General features: G+C 42.4%; 2 protein-coding genes across 3 annotated transcripts; one reads left to right on the top strand and one right to left on the bottom strand.

Moving 5' to 3' along the window:
- Positions 1-798: 798 nt before the first annotated feature.
- On the bottom strand, positions 799-15,022 carry LOC120658566 (putative methylesterase 11, chloroplastic). The gene is made up of 5 exons (XM_039936832.1): positions 14,528-15,022; positions 12,846-13,082; positions 1,847-1,990; positions 1,570-1,701; positions 799-1,464 (listed from the first exon to the last, which is right to left on the bottom strand). The coding sequence occupies exons 1-5, from the start codon at positions 14,864-14,866 to the stop codon at positions 1,177-1,179; spliced, it is 1,140 nt and encodes a 379-aa protein (XP_039792766.1). The 5' UTR covers positions 14,867-15,022; the 3' UTR covers positions 799-1,176.
- Positions 2,758-12,731, top strand: LOC120658616. Of its 2 annotated transcripts, none has more exons than XM_039936887.1 (3): positions 2,758-3,509; positions 6,370-8,161; positions 12,241-12,731. In XM_039936887.1, the coding sequence occupies exons 2-3, from the start codon at positions 7,717-7,719 to the stop codon at positions 12,390-12,392; spliced, it is 597 nt and encodes a 198-aa protein (XP_039792821.1). In that variant the 5' UTR covers positions 2,758-3,509; positions 6,370-7,716; the 3' UTR covers positions 12,393-12,731. The 2 variants fall into 2 exon arrangements, with proteins under 2 accessions (XP_039792821.1, XP_039792822.1); XM_039936888.1 differs by having other exon boundaries at positions 3,393-3,509; positions 6,395-8,161; positions 12,241-12,617.
- Positions 15,023-16,933: the final 1,911 nt, after the last annotated feature.

The following is a 16,933-nucleotide window of genomic DNA, read 5'->3' as shown; positions in this document are numbered from 1 at the left end:
AAACTGATGAGATCCTGGTTATGGGGTTCGGCCGTTCAGGGAGATCTCTGATCTGGGGTGCTCGGTACAAGGTTCGAGGATGCAAACTTTTATATTAATTTTCAAAAGTTTTATGTTAAAAAAGTCAAACTGCATATAATTTGAAACAGATGGATATATAACATTCGCTCTCCATTTTTTTTTCTAAAACTTCTGTTCTCCAATTTTTTTCTTCCAAAAGTTTTTGCTCCAACTTTATCTTTTTGGTTTTTTGTTCACATTCGTTTCTTCCGAAAAATTTCCCCCTTTGCCAAAGTTTTTTTTCTCTCTTAAGTTTTGTTCTCAATTATTTATTTATTTTTTCTGATTATTTTTTTAAAAAAATTGCATAAATTTTTCTTCAGATTTTTTATTACCGAACTATTTTTTGCTTTGTTTCAACTTTTCAGCAGAAGTTTTTGTTTCTGAAAATTTCTGTCTAGTCTCAAGTCGCCGATTTTTTTTTGTCAAGTTAAATTCTGCTTGAAATAAATGTGTGAATCGAGATGATAATGATTTTAGTTTTCTTTTCCATTCCAGCTACTTGCAACTAACAAAGCAAATTTGAAGTGCCTCCGGATAAGATGGAAGGCCGCGCATTTTAGCCTAGCTTCTGGTGACTTACTGTTCATTTATGCTTCGTCTTTCCAATCTTGGAAGTGTTTCGCAGCTGATAGAGAATGCATGAAATTCTAACGGATCTATCTAATTTATGCAAAATAAAAAAGAATTAAGTGTTTCATTTTACCCATCGCAACACACGAGCATAGACCTCATAAGAGAGAGAAAAAAAGATGTTTCTTTACTATCATTTTCCTTTTTGGCTGTTGTAGAGTTACACATACTGAAGTGGTCAAGGCCCTATATCTGAAATGTGAAATTTCACATAAGCTGAAGCATCACAGAAATCTCGTGAAATTTCACCTTTCCAAACTTTTTCTAGACGGGATTCAGTAGTGATAGTTGCCCCGAAGATCAAGATGTCACCATGTCAGTCCACAACCGAAGGATGCCACATGCATCTTCAGAAATGACGGTGAGAGATTCTATAGCCCTGCTATGCCGCCGCACCTCTGACAACATCCTTACATCCTCAGCATGTACACCAGCCATGCACGCTCACCTGCCGGCAAAACCTGAAGCTATGAAAACGTGATCTCAAGACGCCTGGACCGGAGGCATGGTGGCTATCTCGACCAGTGTCTTGTGCAGCGCCTGTGGTTCGGAGAAGAAAGGCGCGTGGTCTGCCCCCTTCAGACGCAGCACCTTCTCCGGCGGGTTGGTGCCACACATGCTCTGCTGTAGAGGGAGGGGAATGGCGTTGTCCTCCGTGGTCTCCACGTAGAACCGCCGCACCGAGCCGTAGTTCTCAGCGGTTAGCACGAGCTTTTCCAGCAGAGGGGCGAAGGGGATGGGCCTCATCGACACTGAGGCCAGCGACACATCCTTCACGAGCACAAGGTAGGGGGTGTAAGAACTTCAGAATTCAGAACCAGGATTCAGTTATGTGATTGGAGATTATTGTCCTTGACAGAAACATAGTGCTCCTACCTTGGAAGGGCTCTGGTTGAATAACAAGCCTCTCAGCAGTGCCTTGTCGATGTTGATGGCGGTTGGAGGCCGGTCCTTGCCGTTGGAGTATATGAATTCCTGTGCCTTTTGGAGAGTGCCATTTGTGTCCATCTGGAGCGGAAGAATGGGATCAGCACATAATCATAGAAAGACAGTGTAATTTGGATGAGCGAGAAAAGACAACATTCAGTGTTTGTCTGTTTGATTTTGTTTATGTTATCATTCAACAAAATTAATGCTGCAGCAGGAAATCAACCTGCTGTTGGAACATGCCAAGGGCACTGTGTCTATTTGTCAGCATTGCTGCGCAGAGGAAAACAGCCTTGGCAACTTTGGACGGGAACATCTCCATTGCGTAGGATATACATGCACCACCAAAATCATGTCCAACCAAAATCACCTGCATAATGGTAGAGTATAGAATTGTTATATTTCTGGTAAAAGATGAAGAGGTTATGTGCAAAAAAAGAAAGCAGGGATCTTCATATAAATCCGAACATTACAGTATAAAAATCTCCTGAACAGTTCCTATCAATATTGCACTGCTAAGAACTTTTCTCAAAATTCTGGTTAAATATTAAGATGATATTGGAGCATTCACAAAGAATTCCTGGGAATCAGTTTAAGGAAATATAGATCAAGCTGAGTAGCTCTCAACTACCTTATGTCATTGGTGCATACATAATAATAAGGTTATTCCAAGCATCAAATCATATCTAGAACTGGTTCAATCTGTGATTTGAGAATTAGTTAACATGATTCCTGTTATGATTTTGATCTTTGCAAAAAAAAAGGTCTACAGAATTTAGCACACATAACACATACATATTTAATCCGGCAGAACACTAAGGATAATTGTGGCTTATTAATGATTTCCCCTAGTTCGCTATTTCTACATTGGGTTATTAACTACTAGTTTCGACCTCACACCCAAAAGACTAAAGTATCGCTCAAGGACATTAGACACTTAGATTAACACTTCGCTCACAATTTTCATGCTGCTGCACTATCTATTCTTGCCCAAGGAACAAGCACGTTTGCCACTACATAATCTTAGCTTACAATAAATTAGCTAATGGCATCCCACTTTGCATATTATAAAACCTAAGCAGTAGGCCATCCCAGAAATTAAGTTAAAGACAAGAATTTATCTTTGCCTGGATATAATTATGGACTATGCTCAAGCAGGCCTTTGTTATATTAATACATTGGAAAGTCCCTACAGGCAAGCAACTCCTATATGCTAATAATATTAAAACTATAAAGCATGAAAGGGGCTAAATGGTGATCTTCCCCTCCAAGAGTTTGTACGAGCTTCTCCTCCTGCTACGCGTCAAAACAACAACAAGAAGAAGAGTTGGACATAAACGACTGGCGGGAGGATGTTTCGTCCTGTTCCTCTAGGGCGGAGTCCTGGCGCCTCCATCTCCTTCCCGTGCGATTCCTCATCTCGTGCTTTCCGGCGATCTTTCTCGGATGCAAATTTTCCGATTGATCGCCTAGATTCTTAGTCGATTAATCTCAAGCATGTTCCAATCCAATTTCGTTGGGAATCGAAGAAACACGTTTCTGACAAGCTTTCGGAGTCAGCCCAGATCCCTGCAGAGGGAATCTTTCTGCTGGTGGATCCCCACAGAACTGGTTTCGGGAAGATCCCGAAACCGGGAGTGGTGAGATTACCTCTGTTTTGTCGGATTCGCGAAGGATTGCTGGGCGTTGATCCCTTTCAGGGGACACGCGGCACGAATCAGGTTCCTGTTCGACAAAACCTAGAGGTCCTTCATGGCGCTGGAAGCCAGCACAAGGAGGCCGACCATAGGCGGCTAGGGTTTGTCAACCCTGCTCCTACCAAAGCCCCCTCCCAGTTCGAGTCGATCGACAGGTTCGTGGGGTACTTCCTGCAACCACAAGCCTCTCAGGTAAATCCCAAATCCTATGCCCAAGTAGTCTGTTCTTCATCTGGTTTGGATTCGGGCAACATCATGAGTAGAAGAGAGGGATTCGGTTTGGGGCGTCAAGGTCGTGGGGCTGGTCGCACGAACGCGCGCAACAATGTTTGGCAACGTATAGATGGTCGAGATCAGAGAGGACAGGATCACGGTCGCGGCAACAATGGAGATTTTGAACAAGATGGAAGGCACTCTCAGTTTGAGGACAGATCTGACTTGGCTAATAGAAGGGGGGGGGGGGGGGAATGAACATGTCTACTGGTGAATCGTTCGGTCAAGGCATGCATAGGGGAGATTGTGAGACAGACCCGTCGAGTTAAAACGCTTAATTAAGCGTAACCACCATCCTTTGGTGCATTAGCTTAATTAAGTGTAACTTGACAAGCTGTTTCCAACCCACAGGCCGATCGAAACACATCAGAAGTCTCGCACGAAGGCGAGCGCAGAAGGTACCAGCAAGATACAATTTTACAAAAATAGTAAATAATATTAAGGCTTTGACAAAACATCTTTAAATTTAAAATTTACAAAATAAATGATAGCAGCGGAAGGGAATCTAACTTACAGAGCATTTTCACTAGAGAAATAGTAAAATAAACTAAATAAGTCGAGAACTACCAAGACGTGAAGACGAGGCGCCACATCGAGCCCACCGATGTGAAACCTAGTTAGCTCTTATACTTGAAATAGGGTAACAACAAACCCTGAGCAACTAATACTCAGCAAGACTTACCCGATCAGTGGGTATAACTTAGCCCACATACCTAGACATGCAAGACATTTGGCTGGTGGTTATTTTGCAGAAAAACGACTAAAGTAATTCCTTACTTTCAGTATTTTAGCCCCAGATTCTATACAAATTAACTCTAATCTAATATTTGCATGAATCAACTATAGCAAGCATGGTGGTGCAATCAAATAATAATTCAATGTGTTCATAGTCATATTCATACATATCCTCCTCATTCTATCATGAGACTACGATGCAGCAAAGAGATCAAGGCCCTCATAACCGCGAGACACGGCGAATCGATTCGATTTAACCTTGCAAGGTGGACCTAACCAACACGGCACGTAAAAGCCCCGTCGGACCCCACGCACCGACCTTTCCCCTCTCCGCCTCGAACTACAGGACCGCCCCACCATCATATGGTCAGCCGAGCTCAACGTGAGACCATCAAAAGTAATATATGCATCCCCGTTTCTCCGCGACTACTCGACTACCCCAGGAGGTGAGATGGAGTCCTGTACTTTCGAAGCAAAGCAGTACTCGGCTTACCGGTTTCGACTGCCTCCTACTCCTGGCATGCGGTTAGTACAGTTCAATCCCCGATCAGCACTGCCGACAACGACCAGTCCTTAATCGACACAGACGAGGCTAAGGCACCCAGAAACCCTGTCCTGCTGCCATCCCTAAACATCCTCATCATTCCCCCGTCCGGTCTCAATTTCCATATCAAATTCAATAACTCATGTACTGTAATATAAATATATCTTATATCTCGCGAGTAATCGGAAATTACTCGACTTCTAAACATCCTATATCTCGCGAGTGACAAGAGATCACTCGTCTTCTATCGGGAACCATTAAGCATAGCACTGCTATCGCCCTATACATACTAGTATAACTCAGGAAAACCTAAGGATCATGCAACTAGGGTTCCAAACAATTCCTGAATCTAATGCACAAGTATTAGAAACATATATAGGTGTCATAAATTTAAAAATAATAGGACATGCACCGGGACTTGCCTGGGGGTAACACTAAGTCAGTGTTAATGCTATCAAGGCCTTGAGCCCTTCCGACCTTGGGTCGGGTCTTCGGTTGCCCCTTAGGGTCCTTCCATCTTCTGGAGATGTCCACCGAACACCGTCTTGGGGTTCGGTTCCAACATCGCGTGCTTCACGTTCACGCATTGTACATCTAGCGCATCTACACGAGATGCATATGACATGAGAATGCAAATATGATAACTTAACCAGTACCGAGTATAAACACTACTAGTTTGCACAATTTACACTTAACAATCCTAATGTAACCCGGAATATCCGGATTTTATATCCGGAATATCCAGATTTTTCGGAGTATTCGGGTGAACCTAACAAAAGGGCAAACTACTGTGTATGCCACGGGGTGCAGCAGCGCGCGCGGCGCACGGAGCAGCGGAGAAAGGGCCGGGGAAAGGGGTGGGGAAGGTGGAGGAGCTCACCAGGAATCCATTCCCATGATCGATTTGGGTGGAGGAGAACCGGAGAAGCGGATCGACGCGAAGGGGCGGAGCTCGGGCGGCACTCCCATGGCGGTCGGCGATAGGGCCGTCGATTCCTGCCGGGGGAAGCTCGAGCGAGGCTCATGGAGGTGCGGCGGAGGTGCGGGACGTGGTTGGGAAGGTCCACGTAGAAGGGATCGACGAACTGCAGCCGGAGATGGCCGGGACGCCGTCGGAGGCGAGCACAGCTCGGCTCGGCACGTCCCGAGCTGGAGGAGGAAAAAGGAAATGAGAGAGAAAAGAGTACAGGGCCGGGTGTTTATAGAAGTCCAACCACCTGGTCCAGAGTATCCGGACGTAATTCCGGAGTGTCCAGGCAGGTCCGGACTATCCGGACATATTTCCGGACTATCCGGGCCCAATCAGTTCCAAGGCGATAAAATCTAGATTGAGTCGATTCTGATTTTTGAAAATGGTTCGAACCCTTTATTACAAATCGTTTTAAACGAAATTTCCTCATCACCTAGATTAAATTACTAGCAAAATTTTATTTAGTGGTTTTGTTCATGCAGGTTTAATGCTAATGATCATGTTAACCCCTTGACTAACCTTAATTATAGGTGATTAACACCCGGGGTGTTACAGATTGGCAGGGATCTGGATCATATAATGCTTCTTCCAAGAAGAATGAATCCGCAGGCGGGTCTTCATCTGGCAATTGGGATCGTGCGGCGGGCAAAGCTTCTGAACCTGATCAGACTGAGAGAGCTTCAGATAAAGAAAGATGGTTATCCAAAGAGGACAAGCAGAAAGGAGCCTTCATACATGAAGAATCTGGTGAGATACTGAAACAGCAAGAGGGTAAACAAGGAGAAGGAAACAAACCAGTTCATCTTAAGACACAACCTACTGACAATCAATTCAGGCCTGGTTCTACAAAAGCTGCTTGCGCTGTGTGTGGGCTGAAGAATCATACTACTGAGGAGTGTAGGAGAAATATGTTATGTGAACTTTGTGGGTTTGCCAACCACACTACTTTAGACTGCAAAAGAGAACCCTTCTAGAATGTAGGACCTGAATTGTGTGCTGCTCAGGTCAGTAATCAAAGCTTCTTCTATATTGATGAGAACATTGATCCTAAGACTTCTAGGGAAAAATCTAGTACTGCTATCATCACTGTCAGTAGGGGAGATCTCACCTCTAAACAACTTGAGAATGAGTTCAAGTCAGTGGTTAGTAGTGAACATTGGAAATGGTCAGCTAGGAAGATAGCTGACAACAAATTCACCATGAGATTCCCTAATGCAAAGATGGTGTTGGAATAAAGCAAGTTCAACCTGGGTGTTAAGGGTCTTGATGTACAGTTCTCAGTTGAGCCTTGGACCTCTGCTTCTTCTGCCAAAGGACAGTTACAACAAGCTTGGTTCAAAGTTAGGGGGATACCAGTGGACCAAAGGGGTTTGAGAACTATTGCTAAGATTGGAGGACTTGTTGGTAAAACCATGGCTATTGATGAACAGACTAGATTCAGCAGAGATTATGTGAGAATCAAAATTGCTTGCAGAAATGTGGAGTTAGTACCATCATCTGCTGAAGGAACTTTGGGCCTTTACATCTATGACTTTTTCTTTGACAGAGAATATTCCCAAGAAGAACAACTGGGTGATCAAACTGCTGCTGGGGAAGTTGACATTCCTGATATTTATCCTAGCCCCAAAAAACCAAGAACTGAAAGTATCAACATTAATGCTTCTAGTTCTAAAGATGGAAATGGCCAGAATTTGGGCAATACTACTCTGCAAGGTAAACAGCAAGTCTATCATGAGAACAATCCACAGGCCAAAGATACAAAAGCTGCTGATGACTCATAGAAATATGTTTTTGGTACTGTGGGACATCCTTCCACTAGGCTTTGTGGTTCTGCTCCTGGAAAATTTTCCTTTACTAAGAATTTGGCTTCAAAAGGTATGTCTGTTGAAAAGAACATGGTAGCTGACTTAGCTGAAGAGGCCATTCTTGCAGCCACTTATGTGCCCGAGAATGAGGAAGAATACTCAGACAATAGTGGCAGCAGTGCTGATTTTGAAGGTCAAGTGAATCAAATTATTGGGGATAATGTTGAGTCCTCTACAAGAAGAGAGAATCTGGGGATGGCTGAATGTGAATACAGTGTTAATCCAATGAAGTCACATAGCTTGTTCACTATACACTCTGAAGGTACTTCATCCGGTAAACCCATGACTACCATGGTGCCTGGCAACAATCTGGAGAATCAGGACATCAATCTGAAAGAATTACTTAACCCTTGTGAGATGATGAAAGCTCAGAGAACTGAAAGAAGGACAAGTGAGAGGATTCAGGAAGACATCAAGAAGACTATGGGCAACTCCTCTCAGAAAAGATCCCTACAAGGTATTGACTTACTTATCCAAAACTCTTTTTCTGCTCTAGACAATGAGACTATTATTCAAAAAGCTAATGATATGGGTGCTATTATTAATCACACTGAATTTCAGTCTATTGACCTGCTTAGAGAGTTAGAAAAAGCTAGATTTGATCTCCATAAAAAAGCAACTGCACCCATTCATAATTCTACTTTAGAACCTCATGTGGAGAACATTTTGGAACAATCTGAATCTGATTTTAATTATAGTGAGGATGAATCAAGTAGTCTAGCTATAGATGATGACTTTATTCCTGTTCTTTCCAAGAGAAACAGGAAATCAGTGAGAAGGTTAAGCTTATCTGGGAGGAAGCCTCCTAAAACCAAGCACAAGGAAAATCCTAGTGCTCTGATGAAGGGGAGGGATGATCCTCATGGAATCCATGAGTCACTCCTTACTAAGAAAAAACATACTGGAAAAATGAAAAAATGAAAGGTTTAATATGGAACTGCAGAGGCGTCAGGAAAACTGGTGTCTCCTCTTACCTCAGAAATCTCATTCTAGAACATCAATTCCATTTTATTGGTTTGCAAGAAACCATTGTGGGGGATATAACTGAAAGAATGTTAGAAAATTTTGATCCTTATAAACATTATTTATGGAAATGGATCCCTGCTAGAGGCAGATCTGGTGGTATTTTGAGTGGGATCAATACAGACAAGATGGATGTGGGTTCTTTTTGTGAAGGCAAATACATGCTCCAAATGGACTTGTGGGATAAATCCCTCAAGAAAAAATGGAATTTTCTAAATGTCTATGGGGCTGCTCAAGAAGAAAATAAGGATGAGTTTCTAGCCGAATTGGCTAACTTTTGCAATAGAAGCCAAGAACCTCTCCTAGTAGGAGGTGATTTTAACATTATTAGGTTTGCTTCTGAAAAAAATAATAACACTGGTGTTCATAAACACACAGATCTGTTCAACTATATCATTTCTTCTCAAGATTTAATGGAATTATACATGACTGGTGGAAAATTCACTTGGTCTAATAATCGTGAAATTCCTACTCTTGAGAAGTTGGACAGAATCTTGGTGCATAAATCTTGGGAACAATTATTTCCTACTGCTTTAGTATACAAGCTTCCAAGGGAAGTTTCTGATCACAACCCTCTTATCTTATCTACACAAATAAACACCCCACTAAAGAAACTGAGCTTCAGATTTGAATTGGCTTGGCTAAAGGAATCAGATTTCATTCCTACTATGCAAGAAATATGGGAGAAACCCTGCTATGCTTCAACACCTCTTGATAGGATTCAAATCAAATTAAAAAGATTCGAGCAACATTTCAAAGGCTGGGGGTTTAACAAGCAGGGGCTCCAAAGAAAGGAAAGAATTAATATACAAAATGAACTTTTGGATCTTGAAAAGCTTGAGGAGGAGTCTTATTTGTCCTTGGATCAGATGTCGAGAAAATCTCAGCTTCTGCATCACCTCATGAAATCTAATGAAATGGAAGAATTGTATTGGGCCAAAAGATCTCAAACCAAATGGCTCCTGGAGGGAGATAGTAATACTGAGTTTTTTCATAGGGTTGCCAATGGGAGAAAAAGAAGAAACACCATTATATCACTGGAAGCTGGTGATACTATAATTGAAGGTGATGCAAATTTGCTCTCTCATGCAACTGAGTACTATAAGAACCTGTTTGGCCCAGCCTCTGGTAACTCTTTTCCCATCAATCCAGAATTATGGAATTCTTGGGAAAAGGTCAATGACAATGATAATCTCTGGTTAACACAACCCTTTAGTGAGGAAGAAATCAAAAGTGCATTATTCCTTATGGAAAAAAATAAGGCTGCTGGTCCTGATAAGATACCTGTAGAATTTTATCAAAGCTGCTGGAACATAATAAAAGCTGATATCTTAGATCTTTTCAATGATTTCCACAATAGGAAGTTAGATGTTAAAAGGCTGAATTATGGGGTTATCACTCTTTTGCCCAAAGTTCAGGATGCTACCAAAATTCAGCAATTTAGACCCATTTGCCTTTTGAATTGTCTCTACAAATGGATTACCAAAGTGTTAACCATAAGATTGGAAAAGGTGATTGACAAGCTTATTCTCAGTACTCAATCTGCATTTCTCAAAGGTAGAAACATAATGAATGGGATTCTTACTCTTCATGAGGTTTTACATGAGACCAAGAGGAAAAATGAAATTGGAGTTGTCTTGAAATTAGACTTTGAGAAAGCCTATGACAAAGTTAACTGGGCATTCCTCTTCTCGTGCTTAAAGGCATGGGGCTTTTCTGAAACTTGGTGTGATTGGATTCAGCAAGTAGTCACTGGAGGAACAGTATGTGTCAAACTAAACAATAAAGAAGGACCCTACTTTGTAAGCTACAAAGGGGTCAGGCAGGGGGACCCTCTGTCCCCACTGTTGTTTAATTTTGCTGCTGACTGCCTTGCAAGAATGGTAAGGCAGGCACAAAATAATGGCCTTCTATGTGGCCTTGCAAGCAATCTGGTAGAAAAGGGTGTTGCCATCTTGCAATACGCTGATGACACCATAATTTGCTTGAAAGATGATATAAACATGGCCAGAGATATGAAACTATTGCTCTATGTCTATGAACAAATGTCTGGACTGAAAATCAATTTTGCAAAAAGTGAAGTTCTTTTGGTGCATGGAGATCACAATAAGAACTTGCAGTATTCTGATATCTTTAATTGCCAAGTTGGTACCTTCCCCATCAAATACCTGGGGGTTCCAGTCAGTCCTAGTCGGCTACATGTTAAGGATTGGGAGCCTTTGGTTGAGAAAAATGAGAAGAAACTGATGACATGGAAGGCTGGTTCTCTGTCCATTGCTGGCAGAACCATTCTGATCAACTCGAGTTTATCAAGTTCCTTCATATATCATATGTCGATGTATCTTTTACCAAAAACAATCACTCACAAACTAGACAAACAAAGAAGAACCTTCTTTTGGCAAGGCAATGGTCTGAAACGTAAGTACCACCTTATCAAATGGGAAACCATTTGCCAAAGCAAAGATAGGGGTGGTTTGGGCATCAAGAGCATCAGGAAAATGAATGTTAGCCTCTTAAGTAAATGGTGGTGGAAATTAGACAATGAAAAAGGGCTTTGGCAAGACATTGTCAAAGCTAAATATCTCAAAGATGGGACAATTAGTTCTGTGAAGCATAAGATTGATGATTCCCCTGTGTGGACAGACTTATTGAGTGTAAGACATATCTATCTCAAAGGAAGATCTTTGAAAGTAAACAATGGAAAAAACACCCTTTTTTGGGAAGACTCTTGGCTTAATAATCAACCTTTGTGTATTCGGGCACCTTTTCTCTATGATCTTTGTAATGAAAAATTCATTACTGTGCACCAAGTCCTACATAAAAATGGACAGCTTGACTTCAGGAGATGGCTGTCACCTTTCTTGTTTGATCTCTGGATACAAATTTTGAATGAAGTCTATTCTTATAATTTTGACAATAGGGATGATGAGGTCTCCTAGAAATGGAGTAAATCTGGAAAGTTTTCCACCAAAACTGTTTACAATCATCTGGCTTCTGATGCCTCTGGTTTACATTACAAACATATCTGGAAATCCAAGCTTCCTTACAAAATTAAAATCTTTTGCTGGTTAGTTGAAGCCTACCCCAACTTGCTTGTGAAAAAAGGCTATGTTGTTGTTGTTGTTGTTGTTGTTGTTGCTGGTTAGTTGAAAAAGGTGCAATTCTAACTAAAGATAATTTGCTAAAAAGACACTGGTCTGGTGATCCTACCTGCTCCTTTTGCCAAGAACCTGAATCCATTACCCATCTTTTCTTCCAATGTTCCATAGCTAAAGTAATTTGGGGGATAGTTGGCTTATGCCTTAGGGCCAACAATATTCCCTCTGCTTTGCATCATTACAGGCAATGGATGCTCACTTGGCTCCCTGGTGGCACTGCCACTTACACTCTGCCTAGCTGCCATTTGTTGGGCAATCTGGAAACGCCGCAATGAGGCTTGTTTTGAAAACAAAAATCTGAAACATCCGGTTGAGATTGTAATTCATATCTGTGCTCTTCTTTCTTACTGGGCAGGGCTTTATGGTTCAGAGATACAGGACAAGATTGTGGAAGGCGCGAAGATTCTGCTGGCCTGCGCTCACAGGGTGTTAGCACAACAACCTCGCCCGGTAATCTACCTGCCAGCTCCAACAGAAGACTTATCTGATGAAGAAGAAGACGCTTGATCGATCATGTGGTGGTCCTTTTCGTTCACATCTAGTTTCTGCAGTGCACTTTCTTCCTGGCTGGTTGCCTGACTTTGTAATAAGTAGTTTAAACTTGTTGCGGTCTGTGGCTTTGCCTAGAGCGGCAGGTGATCCTCCAGGCGTGCTTGGGTTTTGAAAGTCAAAACCTAAGTATCGCCTTCACTCTTCAGTTCACCTTGTGTTCTCCGGCTCGTAGTTTTCCTCTTTTCTCTAGCTGTCGTTGTGTCCTATGTCTGTAAACTCTTGGAATTTCCGTTCTGGTAATGGAAATGGGGTACGCCTCGCTTCGAAAAAAATGAAAGGGGCTAAATTACTAAACATCATGCACAACACGACAACAGTCATTTTTTAGGCTACTGCATCATCCCAAATAGAATTTAAGTTTCTAAATATTCAAAGCATCTACAATTGATATATGGAAAGAGGGTTAACCTTTTGAGCATCACCTAAGCCTTTAAGGTAAGATGTAAGTGGTTCAGAATACTCTGAAAGACTGCTAATCTTGTTTGTGTCATAAGAGTGAATCCCTGAGCCCGTTAAGTCAATGGCATTAACTTTGAACCCACTATCTTCAAGAAGTGATATAGTCTTGTACCAACACCAAGCACCAAAGCCACCACCATGAACGAGAACAATGATGTTTGTTTCCAAATCCTTAGTATTCAAATCCTGTTTGAGAAATGAACCATGAGTAAAAAAATTATGGTAATAGAAACAACAGGAATACAAGAATAGTCAAACACTATTATTCAAGTGGGGAGGAAACTAGAAAAACTATCTGAGGTCCTGATGGATATGTATACAAATTATTCTTGTAGTCACCAATGTGGAGTCATTTGCCGATAAGGACTAAAAGACAGAAACGCTATCTACAAATACCATGCTGATTCTGTTCAACCTTTCACTGATCGCATACCAGCTTTATGCGTTTGGCAGGTGGCAGCTGACAAATGACTTTGAAAACGTCAAACGTAAACCTTCCATACCCAATCAACCTGGGTTTCCTTCCTAGATGGTATCCTCTTACTAGTCAACACCACTATTTCGTCAGAAAATGCCAGTATATAAGTCAATAGAATTAGTGGCCACGCTGGCTGCCCCTCCCAGTCATGATCAGGGACTCAGGCAAACCTGGCAGCAGCATATCCCCGCAACACGTAGTATGTGTCAATACTGAAACAATTTGAAGAAACAACCTCGAGAGTCAAGATCCCCCACCATCACACAAGTTGAGATCCCCTCAGGTCCTCCCTTGTCCTATCTCCAGAGTAACGAACACACATGCCAATATAATCGCACAAGAACCAGAACCAACAAGCAATCAGTTTCAGCAGATCCCATGCACGATGAGCTTCTGAACAAGACCCAATACATATGACCAACTACTATCTGTCACAACCGAAGTTTCCCACGTTACTCCCAAATCAGTGCTCGGTCGTGGTCAAATGCCCACCGTTGAACAGGATACTATCAACAGATGCAAACAGGCGGAGAACCACATGTGCATTGCACCAGCCCGGATTTGTAGGCTTTCCAGTTTCAACAAACAAAACCTTGCTTTGCTCGCCTCTGGCATGGGAAATACATTGCCCGGTCCCACTAGGCAGTGTCACAGATGTCGTCTACCGGTTGATACAGGATAACAGGAGGCAAATGTGGCAAGAAACAAATCAGAGGAATTCGTCCGCAAAGCAGCATCGAATTATACTGGAAATTATACACCGAATCAGACGAGCGAGAAGGATCGCCACCAGGGATCATTACACCTACCACGACTGAGCCAAACGAATCGAGCAAACATGAAAGGGGCCTAAATTTAACAGAAACGAAGGGAGAAAAACACAAGAACGAGAGATCCGAGAATTGAAAATTTGGAAGCGGAAAAAAAAAAACCCAAAGCCGCACGTTTCTTACACGCAACGCAAAGGCAACCAAGTCAATCGAAGGAAAACGAACCCGAAGGAAAAACGGGCCGAAGTCAATCGAAAACAGCGCCAGGATTCAACGCAGCGCAGGCGGCGGCACGGAGACCAACCAGACCAAGCAATGGGGAGTGCATGGGGCCGAGAGGCGCAAGCGAGGGAGGGAGACTGGGAGAGAAAGCAGGTCCTCACCTTGGCGAGCAGGTGCTGCGGCTGGAGCTCGGGGTCGGCGAGCGACCTCGGGCGCGTGCTGCTGCTCCGGGGCAGCGGCGGGCCCTGGCCCTGGCGCTTGGCCGCGCAGCGCACCGACGCAGACCGCTCGAACGCCCCCACGGCGCCCCGCTGCCCCAGCACGAGCGCCGCGGCGGCGGCCAACGCCTCCTCGTCGATGGCCATGGTGGCCTTGGCGGAGTCCCTCCCGCCGCCGCCGCCGCCACGGCCGCGGGAGGAGGTGGAGGAGCGCCGCTTCGCCTGCGGCGGCGGGGACGCCGACGGGCAAGGATCGGACATGCAGGAGACCAGCGAGCCCATCGAGCCGATTCAGGGGAGGTAAAATCCCAGAAATCCCTGCTCTCGCTTCTCCGATTCAGGATGCTGGCTTTGGCGGAGGCCGAGGAGGGAGGGGAACGAAGCAGCGGGGGCGGCAGGCAGGCGGCGGATCAGCGGGCGCGGCAGCAATGGCAGGAAAAAGGATACGAAAAATTTATAGTTGTTCTGGTACCGCCGTTTTTGCACAAAAGGGCTCCCAGTTCAGGGAATTTTGTTCCAGTCTAGTCTTGACTAGTAAGGGTCGGAGATCATTAGCAGATAACTAGAGCTGACAATGTGGTACAACTGAATCCACAAATATTCTTTAGGACTAGTCTATCAACCTGTGCTCCTGCACGGGCTAATTAGAGATATCTAATAATTATCTATCTCATACACTCTTTAATTAATTAAATATTATAATCCAGTACTGCAAAGATATATATTTATTATTATATAATTGTAATAAATGTAATACGTTTAGTTACTAACAATCTTTTGTCACTTCACATCACACATTCATATATGTTTGATATGTGTTTAATTGAATATTTTATTTGAGCTATGTGAACAACATGAAAATTGGTATTCTTATCTCTTTTCTTATACATGAATATACGGTGACAAAACATTATGTTAGTATGTTTATATAAATAATATATTAATAATTATAGAAATAGTAATTTAGAATTTTATATTGATGCGCTTTAAAATTTTATTATAATAACATAATTTTGATTCAGATTTGAGGTTCATTCTAATTTTTTATTATGTTATCATTGGATAATATATAAAAAAAATTAAGGAGTTATTTGATATTATTTTATAATGACATAAGTGGATAATTTATATGAAGATTAGGGGGTTACTTTAGATTAGTTCTTTATAATGACAGAGGTGGGTAATTTACATACATGTTTAGGGGGTTATTTTAGTCTATTTTTATAATGGCAAATGTGGGTAATTTATTACAAAAGATAACAGACCGAATGGCTATTATAATTAGAGTTTCCTAATTGATGCCCGGATGTTTCTGATTTTTGTGAGAATTTATAGGATTTCTCTGTTTTTTTAGACTGTTCACCTAGGATCCTAAGTGGCTTCACCTGTAGACTTCAAAATGAGCGTCCAATTAGTATTGGGATGCTAAGTTATACCGTGTTCAATCTGTCAAAAAAAATCAGCAGCCATTTTTGACATTTGGTACCACAGACAGAATTGACGTTGCGAACTGCAGAATTGGCACGACGTCTGACTTCCAATCCTTGACAGGTAGTAAAGCAGAAGTGTTGAAGCAAATTTTCTGCTGCGCGCTGTAGCTGTTAGTACGTGACTCGGACGTGAAGCAGGTTCCACCCGAACAGTTTCTGCTTCGACGACTACTGAGGTTAGTACGTGGCTAAAGAAACCAGACAAAAGCTACCTGAACCCCCTCCCTGGCGTCAAAACGTGGCATGTTTGGTTAACAACGCCTCTTTTTCGCGACCTTTTAACAACGCCTCTCAAAAGTACTACATACCCAAAGACACACGGTGACAGCATTTTTCTCGGTTCCAAATAAAAGTTCAGTTGTCTGAACAAACACTAGCGTCTTGAGAACGAGCACATCTGTGCCCACCTACTACCCGCCCAAACTTTTGCGAGAAAATTTCTTGTATGCCACTGAAAAATATAAGTCATCATCTATATGCCATTAAAAATTAACAAATTCCCTCAATGTCATTGTTTTAAATTTTCCATCTCCTCTGTGTCATTGCTATAAAAAAATACTAATGGATGGACATTTTTTCATCGCCTATGTGCTATTGTTTTTAATTTTTTTCATCCCTATATGTCATTGCCGTCACTGAGTTTTTGACAGCAATGGCATAGAAGAGATGAAAAATTTAAAACAATAGTATTGAAGAGATGTTCTAATTTTCAATGGCACATAGAAGATAAGTTACATTTTACAGTGGCATATACGGAATTTTTCTCAACTTTTGCATCTCCAAACTGACGGCAGGCTCTGGCGCTCTGCCATGACCTGTCGAGGCGACCTATTGCATCCTGCGGTTGGTAGCGGCGACT

The sequence above is a fragment of the Panicum virgatum genome, chromosome 2N (assembly GCF_016808335.1).
Source record: "Panicum virgatum strain AP13 chromosome 2N, P.virgatum_v5, whole genome shotgun sequence".
NCBI lineage: Eukaryota > Viridiplantae > Streptophyta > Magnoliopsida > Poales > Poaceae > Panicum > Panicum virgatum.
This window is presented reverse-complemented; position numbering and strand designations above follow the sequence as displayed.